Raw genomic sequence first — 19195 nt, forward strand, 5'->3', positions numbered from 1 at the left:
TCTTTCTTTCTTTCTTTCTTTCTTTCTTTCTTTCTTTCTTTCTTTCTTTCTTTCTTTCTTTTTTTCTTTCTTTCTTTCTTTTTTTAGAGAGAGAGAATGAGCAGGGGTGGGGCAGAGAGAGGGAGGGGGAGAGTCCCAAATAGGCTCCGACTGCGTGGAGCCCAGTGCAGGGCTTGAACTCACAAATCACGAGAGCATAACCTGAGGCAGAGTCAAAAGTCAGGACGCTTAACTGACTGAGCCACTCAGGTGCCCCGTCTGCTTCTCATCTTACCATCTGCATTTGACCTGCTGTTGTCTCCAGGCATCCCCACGGACTCCTGAGGTCTCCTGAGGTCAGCAGTGACCCCCATCGCCAGCTGGTCAGTGACTGGCGGTCAGTACACCTGCCGTTTCCTTGGCTCCTGTGAAACAACTTTCTTCTGGTTTTGCTGGGGCCTCCTCCACCTTAGATCTCTGTAGACGGGTCCTCTGACTTCCCATGGTTCTGTCGGTAGCGAGACGCCCCTTTGTGTGTGTGTGGGGGGGGTGGGGGGGGGGGGGGCACACGGTAGGCGGCACACCGCATGTGCTCTCTTGTACAGGCGCGCCTCGTTTTACTGTGCTTTGTAGACGCTGCTGTTTACAGACTGAAGGTCTGTGGCAACCCTGTGTGGAGCAGGTCAGTTGGCATCAGTAGCATTTGCTTACTCTGTCTCTCTGTGTCACATTTTGGTGATTCTTGCCATAGTTCAAGCTTTTTTATTATCGTTATAGTTGGTATAGTGATCTGTGATCAGTGATATTTGGTGCTACTGTTGTGATTGTCTGGGGGCACGTGACCCCCGCCGGGTAAGATGGCGAACTTAATTGACAGGTGTGTGTTCTGACTGCTCTGCCAACTGGCTATTGCCCCATCTGTCTCCCTCTTCTCGGGCCTCCCTATTCCCTGAGACACAACGGTGTTGAAATTAGGCCACTGATAAGCCCACAGTAGCCTCTAAGTGTTCAAGTGAAAGGGAGAGTCACACGTTTGCCACTTAAAAATTTTTTTAATGTTTTATCTATGTTTGAGAGACAGAGCATGGGTGGGGGAGGGGGAGAGAGAGAGGGAGACCCAGAATCCAAAGCAGGCTCTGAACTGTCAGCACAGAGCCCAATGCGGGGCTCGAACCCACGAACCATGAGATCGTGACCTGAGCTGAAGTCGGACGCTTACCAACTGAGCCACCCAAGCGCCCCATGTCTCTTACTTGAAATCAAAAGCTAGAAATGCTTAAGCGCAGTGAGGAAGGCTTGTCAAGACTCAAGACAGGCCAAAAGCTGGACCTCTCGTGCTGAACAATTAGCTGCCTTGTGAATGTAGAGGGAAAGTTCTTGAAGGAGATGAAAAGTGGTATTGCGGTAACCACGTGAATGAGAAGAAAGTGAAACAGCTTTTCTACTGATATGGAGAAAGTTTTAGTCATCTGGATAGAAGATCACACCAGCCACAACATTCCCTGAAACCAAGCCTACTCTGGAGCGAGGCCCTGACTCTCTTTAATTCTGTGAAGGCTGAGGGAGTTGAGGAAGCTGCAGAAGGAAAGTCTGAAGCTGGCAGAGGTTGGTTCCCGAGCTTTAAGGAAAGAAGCTGTTTCTGCAAAAAGCGCAAGGTGGAGAAGCGAGCGCCGACCCAGAAGCTGCAGTCAGCTGTCCAGAAGATCTAGCTAAGACAGTGAATGAAGGAGCTACGTTAAACCACAGATTCTCAGTGTAGACAGAACACCTTTCTGTCAGAAGAAGATGCCGTCTCGGACTTCACAGCTGGAAAGAAGTAGTCAATGCCTTGCTTCAAAGGGGACAGACTGACTCCCTTTTAGGGGCTAATGCAGGCGGCTGGTGACTTTAAGTTGAAGCCAGTACTCATTTACCATTCCACAAATCCTAGGGCCCTTAAGAATTAACGCTGAATCTATTCTGTATTCTGCAAGTGAAAAACAAAGCCCAGATGACAGCCCATCTGTTTACAACATGGTTTCCTGAATGTTGTAAGCCCGCTCTTGAGACCTGCTGCTCAGAGAAAAAGATTACTTTTAAATGTTTTTTTTTTTTTTAACGTTTATTTATTTTTGAGACAGAGAGAGACAGAGCATGAACGGGGGAGGGTCAGAGACAGAGAGGGAGACACAGAATCTGAAACAGGCTCCAGGCTCTGAGCTGTCAGCACAGAGCCCGACGCGGGGCTTGAACTCACGGACCGCGAGATCATGACCTGAGCCGAAGTCGGCCGCTCAATCAAATGAGCCACCCAGGCACCCCAAAAAAGATTACTTTTGAAACTGCTCGTTGACAACACACCTGGTCACCCAAGAGCTCTGATGGAGCTGCACAAGTTTAGCGCTGTGTTCCTGCCCGTTAACCTAGCACCCATTCATTCTACGGCCCGTGGATCAAGGAGTAATTTCAACTTTCAAGTCTTAATATTTAAAAAGCACATTTTGTCAGGCTATAGCTGCAGCAGAAAGTGATTCCTCTGGTGGATCTGGGAAAAGTAAACTGAAAACCTTCTGGAAAGAATTCCCCATTCTAGATGCCACCGGGAACATTTGTGATTCATGCAAAGAGGTCACATGTCAACATGAGTAGGAGTTTGGAAGACGCCGATCCAACATCATGGAAGAGCTTGAGGGGCTCGAGACTTCCGGGGAGGCAGTCCCTGCAGCTGTGGTGGAAACAGCAAGACAACTAGACTCAGAAGTGGGGCTGAAGACACGACTAAATGGCTGCATCTCAGGGTAAAACTTGAACGGTTGAGGAGTTGCTTCTTAAGGATGAGCAAAGAAAGTGCTTTCTTGAGATTCCTGGTGGAGACGCCATGGAGACTGGTGAAATGACAACAGTCATTTATGAAAGCCACGAGACTGTGTCATAAACTCAGTTGAAAAAGCTGCGGTAGGGTCTGAGGGAATTTTGAAAGAAGTTCTGTGGGTAAAATGCTATCAAATAGCTTTGCCTGAAACAGAAATCATTCATGGATGGGAGAGTCCATCGATGTGGCAAACTTTCGTTTTGTCTTATTTTAAGAAACCACCACGGCCACCCCAGCCTTCATCAGTCACAGCCCTGATGAGTCAGCGGCCACCACCGTCAGACAGGACTCTCCACCGGCAAAAAGATTACCAGCCACTGAAAGTTCACGTGGTGGTTTTCACTTTCAAGCAATAAAGTATCTTTTCACTAGGGTGTGTACGGCGTTTTGTAGACAGAATGCTGTTGCACACTTAATAGCCGACAGTGTAGTGTGAACATTTATATACGCTGGGAAACCAAAAAGTTCATCTGACTGGCTTGTGATACTTGCGTTACTGCGGTGGTCTGGAACCGAGCCTGCGGGAATCTCCTGGGTTGCCAGCAATCTTTTTCTCCCTCTGCACTGTGTCCGGGAACCGCCTGCGGTGGTTCTCGAAGCCCGTCATTGTGCCTCAGCTCCATGGCGCTGTGCTGTGAGGGTGCACCATTCAGCTAGCTGGGACCCTATGGATGAGCGTTCAGTTCCCAGTGTTTTGTTCTTATAAATACCTGCAGTGAGTAGCCTGCAGTGAGTAATACTCTTTATTTCCTGTTTCTGGAGGTGAGGGGCTTTTTAGTACTGTTAGGAACCCATGATTTTCAGACATTTGATGTGTTAGCCTTCATCGCAGATGTTTATTATAATAAGCAGTTTTAAAGATTAGAAACATAGGGGCACCTGGGTGGCTCAGTCAGTTAAGTGTCCAACTTCGGCCCAAGTCATGATGTCACGGTTCGTGAGTTCAAGCCCCGCATTGGGCTCTGTGCTGACAGCTCGGAGCCTGGAGCCTGCTTCGGATTCTGTGTCTCCCTCTCTCTCTGCCCCTCCCCTGCTCACACTCTGTCTCTGTCTCAAAAATAAACATTAAAAAAAAGAATTTAAAAAAGAATATTAAAAAAAGAAACATAAAATACAATTAAGGCAAACATGTCAAAGTGCCGGCTACGCCCAAACTTGAAGACCAGCAAACCCAGCCCCCTCGAGTTGGTCACCGTGTGGTGCTGTTTGCTGGCCAAGTCTGAGCGCACGCGTTGGGCGAGTAATGCCCCCAAGACAGCACTCTGCCCCAGCCCCCTGATCCCAGACTGGCTTCCTTGTCCCGGGACACTCTTTCCGTTCCACCGGGTGGGAGGCCCACGTCCTCCGGGACCCGCCGATCCAAGTTGCGTTCGTTCCACTGATGGCCTAGAAGGGATGCTTTTCCACTGCGCCTCCCCTCCTGTCCTCACCTGTGATGATGTCCAGATGACTCTTCTGGAAACGCATCCAGGAGTTCCAGGCCCAAATTTTTGTTAACAAACTACTGTACTGTCAGTCCTACTGTATACACTTAGGTGTATATATAAATGCTTTTGATTTAAGAGCAACGTGGACTGCATATTAGGTTGTAAAAAGATACTTATTTGTAGCTTCGAATAATTTCTCTAAAGCAGGAGAAAAAAATGAACTAAATTTCAAGTTAATGTTCCCATTAAATATTTTTGTTGAAATCTAATGAACATAGACTCCTCGGGGTTCTCTTATATTGAAACAGGTCTAACATATGGACAAGGATAGAAACTAATGTAAGCAACAGCAAGGATCCACAGTGTAGCTTTATTTTTTTTTTTTTTTAAGTAACCTCCATGCCCAACGTGGGGCTTGAACTCACAACCCTGAGACCAAGGGCCGCAGAGCCAGCCCAGCACCCCCTCCCCCGTTTAGCTTTGTTAAACCCTCATGCTGTCAGCTTTGTCTCTGATCTTTGTAAGAACGAATCACTCATTATAAATAGAAAGGAGCCTCTGTTGCTCTCCTCCCTAGTCCTGCCCCTCCTGCCTCATGCCCCCTGTGCGGTGTTTGAACCAGGACTCCGAGATCCTCTAAGCCCGTCACCAAGGATGTACAAGAATGGGCTGGCAGGGTTTTGCCACGCCTGGCGTCTCTGTGGCCAGCGTGGACGTGGTCTTTCCAGAGCCGGCCTGGTGGGAGAAGAGTCGGCTTTCAGCAGAGGGAGCTCAGCGAGGCTATGGCCCCTTTGGAAATGTCTTTTTTAACCACAGTGTCTGCACCCGCAGCCCCTCTGATCTCTGGGACGGGGAGGGGACAGGTGGCTGCATCTGCCCACGGGCCCGCGTTCCCCCCATGGTGACCGCGCGTCTCCGTGTCGTCCGAAGCGTCCTGCTCAACCTGGCCTGTAGGTGCTGGTGCTTGTTGCTTCGCAGGTGCTCTGGGGACAGAGCCAGCTCCGTGGCCCCCAGCAGCCCTGTAGGTTTTAGGGTGCAGTTTTGTGGGACGTGAGGTTTTCCAGGAACACCACAGAATCAGACAAAGTAGGTGTGCCGGCAGCTGAAATGCATTGCTTTGAATTCAATTACCTTGTTATTTATAAGTGATCACTAAATAGGTACATTTTCAAAAGCCATGACAAGAATTCTCTTGATTTTATAGTTCTCTTTTGTTAAAGTTGGAAAACCACTCAACTCTACCTGTTGAAGAAGAAAACATAATTTTGTTGTTTTTAAAAACTGTATATTATAGGTGAATATTGTAGGTATTTTCCATTTGAAAGATATTCTTCTTTGGGGCATCTGGGTGACTCAGTCGGTTGACCATCCAACTTCGGCTCAGGTCATCTCACAGTTAGTGGGTTCGAGCCCCATGTCGGGCTCTGTGCTGACAGCTTGGAGCCTGGAGCCTGTTCGGATTCTGTGTCTCCCTCTCTCTCTGCCCCTCCCCTGCTCGTGCTCTGTGTCTCTCTCTGTCTCATAAATAAATAAACGTTAAAAAAAATAACAAAAACAGTATATTGTATCCAGAACAAGGAGAATTAAGCCTCTTTACTAGGATGTAAAACTATGAATCAGGAATTTATGAAGTAAAAACAGAATTTCAGTTTCTCCCTTTTGCATCAGCTAAATGATCACACATACTGATTTTAAATTGAGATCCATTTGATCCTTGCACAAAGGCCAGGAGGGCTGGCCACCAGACGGGGTCTGGAGACGCGTGCTGTTTGAACTGACCCCCCGCTCTGTGCTGTCCTACAGCTTGGTGTTTGGAAGCCGGCTGGACATCCACTCGGGCGGGATGGACTTAGCTTTCCCACATCACGAGAACGAAATCGCCCAGTGCGAGGCCTTCCATCAGTGCAGGCAGTGGGGAAATTATTTTCTGCATTCTGGTAAGTCGTGACTTCAGGTTGACTGTGCTCTATTTCGGTGCTGTCACTTCTGTCACAATTGCAAAGACATAGCTCGGTTCGCAGGGGAAGAACCCGTCCTCTGTCGAGGTGTTGGAGTTTAAGTCCACCGGATGTGAACTTCCTTGGATGGGACTGGAGTTACGAGGGCGGGAGGGCTGACTAGTGCATGCAGAATGTTCTCCATCGCCGGGGCAGCGCTGGCAGAGGCACTCTGCTGGCTGGCGCGCGAGGCCAGGCCTCACTCACTCAGGCGTCCGTGACTGTAAGCCCTGAGGCTGCTTGGCCCAAAGCGTGTCCACTGCCACGTTTTCCGGTGGACAACGACTGCCCCCACAGTCGCCGCCACGTCTGCCGCTGTGCCCTGGAACAGCCGTCGTGGGTCTCTGCGACCCCAAGCCCATTTCTGCACCTCCTTGGAGGAGCGTGCAGAGGAAATGCAGCAGAAGTGGGGCCGGTGAGCTGTCTGGTACCCGCTCCGGGACAGAACCCGGCAGGGGCCAAACTGCATTTCTGCCAGCGGTGTGCACGCTGGCGACTCCCTGGAGGGGACGGGAGCCCCGTGATGCTGCAGGGCCGGCCCGGTGGGTGCCTCAGAAGTGACCCCCGGAGCCCAGCGTAGCCCACAGTCAGGGGCCCACCCTTGGCTTCAGGAACCTCGGGAAATAGAGCCTCCCTTTGGCCTGGGGACTGGAGAGGAAGGCCCACGTCGAGTAAATGTGTGCAGAGCCTGTCGGGCAGGGAGCCTCCGCGGACCGAAGGGCCGTGTCCCACCCCGGGTCAGCTGTCTGGGGGCCTGACACCCCGTTCACACGTCACGGTCGTGCTCCTGGTCACTTAGTTTTCTCCTGTGCCCGTCAGCGAATGTGGGCCCGGGGACCAGAGGGGACGGCGGGCCAGTGCCCCTCCTGCTTCCCTCCAGGAGTCACTAACGAGGTGTTTGGGGGCCACAGAGAAGCAGGTCCTGTTCACCCTCAGTTTGGGAACAGAAAAGGGTTTTCGTTGCTGCGTTGTGACGACTGTGACAAACTATTAAGACAGCGGGCTCTCCGCCACTCTGCCATCACCCTGTCCTGGAGAGACACTGGTGTCTCCTGACGCACAGGAGGGTTAACACCCCTCTTCTGAAGTAAGTGAACGGAAGATGAGTAGTCGGATGTATTTCATTTTCTAAATATTGTCAATTAAAAAAAATGGGGGGGGGGGCTGGGTGGCCCCGTCGGCTGAACGCCCCGACTCTTGATTTTGGCTCAGCTCATGATCCCATGGTTCGTGGGATTGAGCCCCGAGTCGGGCTCTGCACTGAGTGCGGATCCTGTTTGGGATTCTCTCCTTCTCTGCCCCCCTCCCCCGCCACGCATGCTCCCTCTCTCTCAAAATAAGTAAACTTGAAAAAAAAATTAGTTAAAAAAACTAATAAAAAAGCGTTTAAGTTTAGTTATAATCTCTACATCTGACAAGGGGCCCGAATTTGCCACTCTGAGAGCAAGTCACATGCCCTTCCAGCTGAGTCAGCCAGGTGCCCCGAAGAGAGTTTTAATTGTGTTTGGTATATATGTGCTATGTGTTTGAGGTCATAGTTGTTTGGAAGCTACACTTTTTAACCAGCTCTCAGAAAAACTGGCCTTGGGGCTTCCTTGTGCTCGGGCTCCTGTCAGAGAAGGCAGAAGCATCTTCTGTGGGAGAGGCGAGGCCCCCCACCCCCCAGGCCCCACTCCCCCCCGCCCCGGAAGGAAACCGTGTGAAAGCAGGGACTGAGAAGCTCCTGACGTGGGCTCTTGTCTCCCATCACACACACTCACCCACACACACACACTCACACACACTCACACACTCACACTCACTCACACACTCTCCCAGGCCCTTGAGAGGCCTGTGCCAGCAGACCGCAGCACACAATCGGATCATTCGCAGAGACCCGCGCTTTGGAACCTCCGAAAACCGGCACGTATTGCCAGGCGCAGGGTCTGCAGAGCCCCGGGCTCTGTCCTTTCCTGGGGTGAGGGGTCTGCGGGACAGGGCGGGGCAGACCTGACGACCTCGAGCAGGCGTGGCTGTGGGTTCCCTTTTCCTGGGGGGCCGAGCATGGGCGAGGGTCTGGGGAGGGGGGTGGAGCATAGGCGAGGGTCTGGGGGGCACACTAGCCACACAGATGCGGGCGTGTGCCTGCTGGGGATGCAGCGCAGTGTTGCGGGAAGTGGTGCCCGGTGCTCCGACAGAACCAGCCCTCTCCTCCTCCTCCTCCCACCAGACTCGGCACAAATCACCGTTTTTTGTTTCAGGGCATTTGCACGTGAAAGGCAAAGAAGAAAAAATGTCCAAATCGCTGAAAAACTACATCACTGTTAAGGTAACCCTGCACCGCTGGCCTGTCTGGAAGGGCGACCCCAGGTCTCTGACCCCCGTGCTCCAGGCCCTTGTCCCGTGGCCCCGACAGGCTTCTCCTACCTCCAAGCTTAACGTGCGGTCTGGGGGTGGAGGCAGCCCTACTCTGACACCCGGTGCTCTCTCGGGGCGGAGCCCTCCGCGTCCCCCTGCCCTCTCCGGGCGGCCTCCCCATGGATGCTGCCTAGCTCCTCCTGCGTGCTGGGACTCACGCCACCTTCTTGCCTGAGCCCCTTCCCGCACTCAACCCTGAGTCACACCTACCCCTTTTTGTGTCCCACCACCAGCCTGCCGGCCTGTGGCTTTGGGGCTTCTGCCTGCCGGCTTTGAAAGCCACCTGTTGAGAAAAGCATCACCGCGCCGTGGGGATGAGGGGCGGGAGGGGGCGTCCACACGAGTGGAAAGCAAGTGAGCCAACGGGAGCGCTCCAAACACTTCAGTCTTCGTCTTTGGGGCCGTGAAGCCAAACACGGTTGTAATGGCAAATACTGAAGTGACAAGGACAGTTACCAGACCTTTGTCCCCTGAGTACCCGGCCTGGAGAGCTGTCCCCACCAGAGTTACGTTACATACAGCCGGCCCCGTATCTGCGGTCTCACTCACCGGTGTCCAGAGGCAGTGACAGCCTCACGCGCCACTGCCCTCCCAGGGGACGCTTATTTTCTCACAAGAGGGGTGAGAACAGGGCCAGAAGTTATGTCAACAGAGACAGAGGCCACAGGCACTTACATCACAGTATGTTGCCACAGCCGTCCTGTAGTTGATCTCGTGCTGTGCCTCAGTTACAAGGAAACGTTGTCACAGGCATGTTTGTATAGGGAAGACCAGTAAACATGGGGCTCGGTGCTATCACGTGTCCAGGCGTCCACGGGGCCTCAGAACGCACCCCCCTGTGGACGGGGCGGGCTGGAAGCCAGAGCAGGGGTGCTCCTCATAAAAGCGTCTTTATCGACTCCTCTTTAGCAGGAGTGTTCATTCTTAGACACGTTTTCCTGCAGAAAAGTTACACACTTACACGCTCACCACACAGGTTCAAGAGTTATCACTTTTCCTGCACCTAAGGGAGTGGTGGGCGTGTGTGCACGTATGCATGGTGTACGTGTGTCTCATCACCACTGTCGTTGAACCTTTCAACACCGCAGACGTCACGACCCTTCCCCATCCCGCCCGCACTCCCGAGGACAAGAGTGACACGTCAGCAGTGGCTTCTCAATACCAGTTCCCCAGTCTGCGTTCTGACTTTTCCACGTGTCCCAGTGTCCCTTAGAGCCTGGTGTTTTTAAAACCAAGACCCGGTGAAGCTTCGCGTGCTGCGTTTGCGGGCCATGTCTTTCCAGGCTTCTCAGGGGAAATGCTCCGTGGTAGGAAGGCACGGCACCGAGTTCCCATCGTAACCGGTTTGCGGGTACAGCGCGGTCGTGCTGACTGCCCTCGCTGTCGGGCTGGACGGCTCTGCCGCTTCATCGTGCGCAACCGACACCCTCCCCATTGAGCATCTCCCCGCCCCGCCCGGCCCCGGCATTCCGCATCCGCTTTCTGTTCCCACGATGGGGGTGTTCCGTGGACCTCGCACCAGCGCAGACAGCGTTCATCCCGTTGTGGCTGTTTCACTGGGCACCGCGTTCACATGTCACCGTAGCGGGTGACCGGGGCTCCTCCCTCCTTACACGCAATTATATCCTCCTGTTGTTTGGTTGGCTGGGTTGTTTGGGCTTCTGATGGACAACAGCCTCTCCCTGTGGTGTTGACCTTTTTGAAGGGTTGAGGCCAGTTTTGGTGAATGGCCCACGTTTTGCATGTCTGTGGTGTCCTGTATCATATGTCCTTTGCATATCTGTGGTTTCCTGTCTTTCCTCGTAACTGGAAGCAAGGCCTCAGGCCTGATTCGGTTCAGGTTCAATCTTTCTGGTGGGAAACTTCCTCCGTGGTGCTGTGGGCTTCACGCAGCATCCCTCCAGGGCCACAGTGTCAGGCTGTCCTGCTGGTGACGCTGGGCTTGACTGCTCGGGTAAGGGATGGCCACCAGTGGAGATTCTTTTTTCTTTATTTTTTTAGTATTTTTTAAATTTTTAAGAAAATGTTTTTGTTTATTTTTGAGACCGAGAGAGACAGAGCATGAGCAGGGGAGGGGCAGAGAGAGAGGGAGACACAGAATCCGAAGCAGGCTCCGGGATTCGAGCTGTCAGCACAGAGCCTAATGCGGGGCTCAGACTCACAGACTGTGAGATCATGACCTGAGCCGAAGTCGGATGCTTCACTGACTGAGCCCCCCAGGCGCCCCTCTGACAGAGAGGTTCTTATTTGTCTTTCGTGAACATGGAGAACCGGCGAGGTGGTCTGCATGGGGCGTCCTCTTCCCGGACCACCTCCAGTCTGTGGTTTTCTGATGCTCTGGTGGCTTCACCCCATCGTGCGTGTCTCTGGTCCTGCAAAGCACGCTATCTTGTGCTGTTGCCCCCGTCACACTCCCTGGCTGGCAGTCCTTTTCAGAGACGGGGGCTTGTCTGTTCTTTTTTTGGTACCACTAGGAGTTAAGCTTTTATTTTCGCTCTGTGTATTATCAATTCAGTCTTCATTCTTTTTGTGCTGAAATTATTCCAGCTCTGGCCTGGGCAGGGGGGAGGGGCGGGGAGGAGGCTCCTTCTTCCGGGGGAAATGCCCCGCGCATCCTGGCTTTGGGCCCCGTTTCCCGTTGCGTCCTGCCGCAGTGCTGCCACTCCCCCCAAGGAGCTCGCTGCCTTTGCGGGAAGATGGAATCTCGAACCAAGATCTGGATGCTCGGTGTGTCTACCACAAGAGTGACATTGTTTCCAGGCCTTTTCAGGGGACAGAGCTGGTGGAGATGAACCCATGTGCATGTAGTTGGTCCCTGGAGTTCATTGTGAACTATCCAGTCCAATACTATAGGACTTTCTGGTTTTAGCTCTTTTCCCTCTTTATGAAAAATCTTGTTTCCTTCCTTACAACAGCACATCAACTTCATGCTTTCTCTTAAAATTGACATATTTAAAATGTTAATACCAATAGTCGTATTAATGATAAAACCACTGAGTGAAGTTAAAGTTTCCTTGCAATTCTTGTTTTTTGTTTTTTGTTTTTTAAAAAAATTTTTTTTTCAACGTTTATTTATTTTTGGGACAGAGAGAGACAGAGCATGAACGGGGGAGGGGCAGAGAGAGAGGGAGACACAGAATCGGAAACAGGCTCCAGGCTCCGAGCCATCAGCCCAGAGCCCGACGCGGGGCTCGAACTCACGGACCGCGAGATCGTGACCTGGCTGAAGTCGGACGCTTAACCGACTGCGCCACCCAGGTGCCCCATGCAATTCTTGTTTTTAAGAACAGCTTTATTGAGATGTAATTCACACATCAGAGGATTCACATTTTTTTTCATTTTATTTATTTTAGAGAAAGAGAGCACACACGGGGGAAGAAGGACAGAGAGGTAGAGAGAACATCCCAAGCAGGCTCTGCACTGTCAGCACGGAGCGCAACACGGGGCTTGAACTCACAAACCATGAGATCATGCCCTGAGCTGAAACCAAGAGTCAGACACTCAACTGACTGAGCCACCCCAGGATTCACCCTTTAAATTGTATTATTTGGTGGTTCTCAGTGTCTTCAGTGGCTGCACCAGTCTGTGTTCCCACCAACGGTGCACGAGGGTTCCTATTTCTTCTCCACGTCCTCACCAACACCTATCGTTTCTTGTGTTGTTGATTTTAGCCACTCTGACAGGTGTGAGGTAGTGTCTCATAGTGGTTTTGATTTGCATTTCCCCGATGATGAGTGATGAGCATCTTTTCAGGTGTCGGCCATCTGGATGTCTTCTCTGGAGAAGTGTCTATTCATGTCTTTTGCCCATTTTTGAATCAGGTTGCCTTTTGCTCTTCATAGATTTTGGATACACACCTCTTTATCAGATACACGGTTTGCAAATGTTTTCTCCCATTCGGTGGGCTGCCTTTCCGTTTTGTTGATGGTTTCCCTTGCTTGGTAGTTGGATGCGGTTGCCTTTTCTTTCTGTTATTACCAGGAATTAGTCCCCAGAGACTGAATGCTGTAGAAAGACTACAGATTTCTACTCAAAGTACTATACTCTACAGGCGCCACCCCCCTAAGGGGGTAAAAATTCTGAATGGGAGGAAAACCCCTTTAAAATAAAATCGTAGGGGCACCTGGGTGGCTCAGTTGGTGGAGTGTCTGACTCTTGATTTTGGCTCAGGTCATGATCCCAGGGCTGGGGGATTGAGCCCCGCTCAGCATGGAGCCCGTTTAAGACTCTCTTCCTCTGCTCCCTCCCCTGCTCACGTTCTCTGTCTCTCTAATATAAATAAATAGTAAAGTAAAATAAAAATAAAATCCTACCATCCTAACATCTTAAAACCCTTTTTGGAGTGAAATAGAGAACATAGCTACCCAGAAATATACGAAAATGGAAGGGAGGCTGTCTTTGTTTAGAGACATCAGAGAGCTTCATCAGACATAAAATGGCTGTATTACCACAGAGTCTTTAAATGTTTTCACTAAATGCACAAATACAAGCATAAAGTCAGCAGGAAAGGAAAGGTACCCAGTTCACAGAAAACACAGACGTGTGCAGAACAGGTGCATTCTGAGTGCGGCCGTATCGGGACCCAGGAGATGCACCGCTTTGCTCTGCTGCAGACCACTCCCCACGACTCCCACCGCACACACCCGACATCTGGCAACATCTTGGGAGGAGAACACAAGCAGCAGTAGCAACAACAAGGAACTGAAGTGAAGGGGGGAGGGGTGGCGCGGGTCCCCTGACGCCAGCTCGCAAGGAAGCAGCTCACACCCGGCTGTAGAGCCGTGGAGCCTGTGCTCTTGGGAAGGAATTCTCAAGAAATGGCCCCAAGCTGAGGGGACCCCGCGCGGGAAGCCCGCCCCCCCGGCCCCCGCTCTGCAGGCGCAGATCCAGACGGGCACTTGGGTCCACCAGGGCCACACACGGGAGCTGTGACACCAGGGGCCTGTGCCTCAGCCGCCCCGCTCACACAGCCTCACAGACTGCAGTGGGGAAGGGACCCAGAAGTAAGACCTAAGTCGGGCGCAGCTTGGAGCCCGCAGCAGAGCGGGGATCTGGTGCCGTGTGGGCCGCTTGTCAGCTCTCCGTGCCTCATGTCTTTGTCACCGTGGTGGGGCAGACGCTGTTGTGACGCAGTGCAGCTTAGCAGTTTGTGACGAAGTCGTGGGAGCCTTCCAGTAGGTTCTGCCATTGGCAGTGTAGCAAGTACTCAGCATATAAGGGGCTACATCCACCCCCCCACCCCCCCATCCCCGGCCACCACAAGGCTGCGTCAGCCCCGGGCGTCCTGTTATTGCCATGCGGGCCCCAGGAGGCCAGCGGTCATGTTAACCCAGGGGACAGGCTCTGCCACTGCCTCTAGGGAGCTGCCCACCGGTCCTCGTGCAGGGTCCCGGCCACCGCGTCCCCCCCAGCTGTGACATGCGGGTCCCTATGGCCAAGGGGAGGCCGGAAGCCACCGCTAGATGTGGAGCGGGAGAAGGGCTGAGAGAGTCTCCTTTTGCTCACGCAGAGTCCATGATGCAGGGACATTTGACCCAAACCCCACGTTGTCAGAGGGTCCCGTTGGAGCCAGCCTGTCCTCGGGGCCACTGCTGGTCATCGGTGTGGGCCCCCGTGGGCTGGGTATGAGTGTCCCAGGCAGGCCAAGCGGTGCCCAGTGGCCTGTCTTTGCATCCCTGCCCTGTGAGGTCGCCGAGTGCCTCTCACCGGCCACCACAGACAGGGTTTGGGGTTGTTTTAACAACTTCTACAACAGGTTCTTGGGTCATCTGGGTGGTTCGGTAAGTTAAGCATCTGACTTTGGCTCAGGTCATGAGCTCACAGTTCATGAGTTCGAGCCTCACGTTGGGTTCTGTGCTGACAGCTGGGAGCCTGGAACCTGCTTCTGATTCTGTGTCTCCCTCTCTCTCTGCCCCTCCCCTGCTCCGGCGCTCTCTCAAAACTAAATGAACATTAAAAAAAAAAATTAAAAAGAATTTAAATGACAGGTTGTTAGTTTTCCTCAGTTTAACCAGGGGCAGAGTATCCTCTGAGAACACGAGCTGGGTGCCCGCCTCGCTGCATTGCGTCAGGGAACAGCCTGTGGGAGGGTGAGTTGGTCTCTGCCCTCGGTCTGACCCTGGTCCTGGCCTGTTTTGATGTCCCAGGCAGCTTCCGCTCCTGGGACCCCTGCCATCATGGGGCCTGGAGCTGTGCCCATCCTCTCGGGACCGTGTCGTGGCAAGGGGCTCCCAAGGTCAATGTCGGTGTGGACCCCCTGCGTCAGCGCAGAGCAGGGGGCCTTCCCCGCAGACGCAGTCTGAAGGGAAACGTGTGGGAAACGTGCAAATAGGGTGCAAACAAAACCAAGCTGTCCATAAAAACTCCGACGTCTTGGTAAGTGGGGTCGGCTCACACGGTCATAGCGCACGTTATAATTTCCGGGTTCTCCCTGATTTCTCTGCCAGGACTTCCTGAAGACGTTCTCCCCCGACGTCTTCCGGCTCTTCTGCATGCGAAGCAGCTACAGGTCAGGTGAGGCCGCGGCTGGGGGCCAAACCCGGTGGCTCGAAGGACCCACACTCAGGCTGAGGAGGAAGCACAGCCTTGTCAGTGTGGCTGCCCTCGTGCCTGTGGGTTTGGGTTCTGAGTGCAAGCCCAGCGCTCGGCCAGAAGATTCTAGAAGCTCGTGTCTTGGAGGCCGTGGGTTCTCCAGTCAGCCCCTGCTCTGCTCTGTGTGGGTCTGGATGGGGTCCCCCGGTGACCCCCTCCCAGGTGGAGAGTGCGTTCTCACTGTAAAACGCTGAGTTTGAGGGCCTGTCCTGAAACACAGGCCCCGTGTCCCCACCGCCGACTGATCCCCCAAGCAGTGGTTCGGGGCCCAGGATCTCCTGTCCACAGGAATGAACCCTTCGGCCAGGCGTACTGGGGGTGGTTCTCCGTGTCTTCCAAGGTGGGGAGGCCCGGGGTGGGGCGGACCCTCGCGGTCCCGGGGGCACAGGGGGGGCAGCGGTATCCGCGTCTGCTGCTTCACTTCTGGCTGCGAAGTGCAGTGGCTCCCCAGGTGACCGCACGTGTCCCCTCCGCAGCCGTGGACTATAGTGACGGCACCATGCTGGAGGCCAAGCACCTCCTCCTGGCGGCAGCCGCGTTCATCGAGGACGCCCGGGCCTACATGAAGGGGCAGCTGGTGTGCGGCCCCGTCGGGGAAGGCCTGCTGTGGGAGAGGTAGGCGCCCCCCATCCGCCCCAGGGTCCTGGGTGCTCGATGTGGGGCTGCCGAGAGGGCAGAGGCTTCTGGGGGCTGATGCGGCAGGCGCCTCGGGCGAGTGGTGGTCCTGCTGGGGAGGGACGAGGACGCCCTCAGGGGGCGGCTGTGCAGGGGTGGGTGACACCTGTGCCCAGACGGGGCGCTCACTGGTGTGCTGGGGAGTGATGCACAGAGGTTCCAGGCGCCTCGCTCCGTGGTTCGGTAGGGCTGGCGGGTGCGAGGCCGAGTGGAGGGGGGTGGTCTCGGTGGCTGAGCTCAGACCTGATCGGGAGTCGACCTGCGGGTCTGCATGAGTGCGTGTCCCCCGCCCCCTGCTGTTGCACGCGGGTGTCTGTGGTCACAGGGCAGCCGAGGTAAGTATTAAGCAGGAGACGTGGGGGGACCCCCGACCCTCCACGTGGAAATCGCCTGGTTCTGCTGCTTCGTTAAGTGGTTAGATGTGTTCACAAGACCAGGGATTGACATCAGAGATGGAAAGGAGCTGGAAAGACCCAGGAAACTGGGGAAATGCTTGTCTGGTTAGGAGGAAAAGCAGCAAAGCCTGGAGCACTGGGACAGGCAGGGGATGGGGGTGTGGCGCCATCAGCAAGACTCGGCAGCCGTCTAGATGGCGGGTACAAGGGACAGGTGGACACCCTCTTTGCCTTGGGCGCTCCTCACTGCCGGGCCTGGTGGAGGGAGGCCGTTCGGCCGGGTTCTCCTTTGTGACAGAGAGCCCTGATTGTGGCCTGTTCCTCGCTTCCTGGTCACTCAGGCCAAGCTGGAGAGCAGCCACTGCCCCACCATCCAGGGCCGCAGGCCCACCAGAGGGGCGAGTGTCCAGGGGCTTTGCCGCCCCAGTTCAGGGCTGCTTACGATGCCGGAAAGGGCCCCGGGGCTCCACCTGCTTGGAAATCGGGGAGTTCGCAGGAAGTGGGGGGATGTCCGGTAATGGTGGACAACAGGGAGCCATGTTGCAGATGAAGCTTCAGTGTGTGAGGCAGCAGGCGTGCAGGGGAGGGGAGGGCCAAGGGGTACCTGCACGTCCTTGCCATGGCTGGGGCGGGGGGGGGAAAGGAGGTGGACTGTCACGGAGACTGCACTGGCTGGCAGGGGTGTCACAGCAGGGGGATGGAGGTGGAGAGGCTGCAGCCAGGTGTGGGGAGCAGGACGCACTCAGAGCCTGGGGGAGGTGGGGGCAGGCCCTAGGGGCCATTGGATCCCAGCCGCTCTGACCAGCTGCCCACAGACAGGTGTGGCTCACAGGGTGGGGGCAGGGCACAAGCTGCTGTGGGCTGCTGGGACTGCGTGACCCTGAGGTGGCCCGTCGGGACCTGAGGCTGCCCTCCGAGGGAGGCGGGGCTCTCACCATGCAGCCAGGTGCCCTGCCTGTAGGCTCCTGGGCAGGGGGGTTGACCTCGTGCCGTCCTTCCCTCCAAGCCTGCCCAGGCCACTTCTGTGTAATGCGAGCTGAATGTGGCCTGGCCTCGCGGGAACGCTGCCTTTCCCACCACTGCGTTCTTAAACCCTTATGAGCTGCCCACACGCACAGGGGTGTTCAAACCTGGGTTTTAGGGGCTTTCTCCCTCTGAATTCTGGGGTAACGTGACGATTCTGGGCTAGTCTTACCCCGTTCTCAGGAGGGGCGTCTGCAGTGGAGGGGGGGGGGGCCCTGTGCTGGGCAGGGCGGGGGCGCTGAGGAGCACCCGTGTCTCTCCAAGGCTCCGCCACACCAGGGAGGCTGTGAAGGCTGCGCTGGCAGACGACTTTGACACGCCTGCGGCGGTGGACGCGGTCATGGACCTCATCCACCGCGGGAACGGACAGCTGCAGGCACGCACTAAGGTAGCCCCAGCACACGGCCGTGGCGCTTTCCCTCGGCGGGAAGGCAGGGATGCCACCCTGCCGCCTCCTGGAGTGGCCCCCAGGCCTCCCCTGACTTCTGGGAGCTGCCCTGTCCTGCATGGGACCCGCCCTCCCAGAGCAGGGAGGTTGCACACACGGACAGGCAGCATCACGTGTTTGCTGATGCAGGAAGTACCTCCTGATCCCTCCGTTTGCTCAGAACTCGGGGGAACCCGAGTTTGATGGGATGTGAACTAGGACATTGGGGGAAGCTGTGTTGGGACCCCAACTGTGCCCACCCCACCCGGCCCATCTTTGGGCCTTGGCAGTAATGCCCTTGGTGAGGCTCTGTCCCCATGAGCCAGTGACCCCTTAAGGACCCACCTGCTGAGAGCATCACACCGGGGGTTAGGTTTCAACATCCAACTTTGGGGGACACAAGCATTCAGACCTACCAGATCCCTGTGTTACAGACGGGTAGACTGAGGTGCAGGGGTGACGTGGCTTCCCCGTCGTGCGGTGGGCTGGTGAGGGGCAGCTCTAGGACTGAGTCTAGAATGTCCTCCCGGCACGAGGACCTGAAGCCCGGACCGGCGGGGACCTTCCAGGTCTCTGTTCCACGTCACTTCCTGTGCTTTGAAAGCGCCCCTTTTGGGTGATCTGCCCCAGGAGCCCAGTGGTCCCAGGAGTCCTGCCGTGTTCGGCTCCATCGTGTCCTACATTGAACACTTCTTCGAGACCGTCGGGATCTCTCTGACGGACAGACAGGTACACCTTTCTCTTTTCAGGCCTCACTTGTAGGATCAGGACTATGTGCAGGAACCACTGGCTTTTCCCCTTTTAAAACGTTCATTTCAGTGGATAATTGTGTTGAATTTATTTACGTGTTTAAAACACGTTCTTTAAAAAGAAAAGAGGCTTAGAGCTAGTATCTTCCTTCCGGAAGCTGCCGGGAGCCCACGCAGAACCAGCAGCCCATTGGCTGCAGACTGCCTGCTGTCACTTCTGCACGCGTGCTCCTGTGTGGTGTTGACTTTGTAAGACTCAAAACGCAGGTAGTTGCACAGAGGACATTTTTCCTGAGCCTTCCGAGAGTAAGCTGCCGGCCGAGCCCCTTGGTGTCTCCTGCCCCCCTCCCCCGCCCCCCCCAGCCTCCTCCTCAGGCAGCCTTCTGCACACACCCCCTCCAGGGCCCCACCTCCACGGCACCCTCCCCACGCTGTCCTGCCTGATGGCTTCAGGACTGTGAGACCAGGGAAGGAGGGGAAAGGTCAGGGCTGCAGACAGGTGTGACCGTCACACGCATGCCGGGATCTCTCTTCCCAGATTGTGCTGTTGAGTAGTAAGCAGCAGCCTGCCCGGCCCGGCCCTCATCAGAAAGTGCTCCCTCACCTTCCCCACCTCGGCAGCTGACACCGGCTCCCACTTGGGGCTCACGTTTTTGTAGTCGGAAAATCGTCTTTTACTGCAGA

The 19195-nt window shown here is 54.8% G+C and overlaps 1 protein-coding gene across 3 annotated transcripts in view; it reads left to right on the forward strand.

The window, feature by feature from the left end:
- Positions 1-19195, forward strand: part of CARS2 (cysteinyl-tRNA synthetase 2, mitochondrial) — a 45151-nt gene that overhangs the window by 24737 nt on the left and 1219 nt on the right. For 2 of the 3 annotated variants that reach the window (XM_040487080.1, XM_040487079.1), the window contains 6 exons: positions 6061-6194; positions 8495-8562; positions 15098-15164; positions 15719-15857; positions 17600-17723; positions 18393-18491. In XM_040487080.1, the coding sequence (XP_040343014.1) occupies positions 6061-6194; positions 8495-8562; positions 15098-15164; positions 15719-15857; positions 17600-17723; positions 18393-18491 (631 nt within the window). Of the gene's footprint in view, positions 1-6060; positions 6195-8494; positions 8563-15097; positions 15165-15718; positions 15858-17599; positions 17724-18366; positions 18492-19195 lie in introns of all 3 variants that reach the window. The other variant, XM_040487081.1, reaches the window with a different exon arrangement.

The sequence above is a fragment of the Herpailurus yagouaroundi genome, unplaced genomic scaffold (assembly GCF_014898765.1).
Source record: "Herpailurus yagouaroundi ecotype Mexico unplaced genomic scaffold, PumYag 164, whole genome shotgun sequence".
In the NCBI taxonomy this organism is placed as follows: domain Eukaryota; kingdom Metazoa; phylum Chordata; class Mammalia; order Carnivora; family Felidae; genus Herpailurus; species Herpailurus yagouaroundi.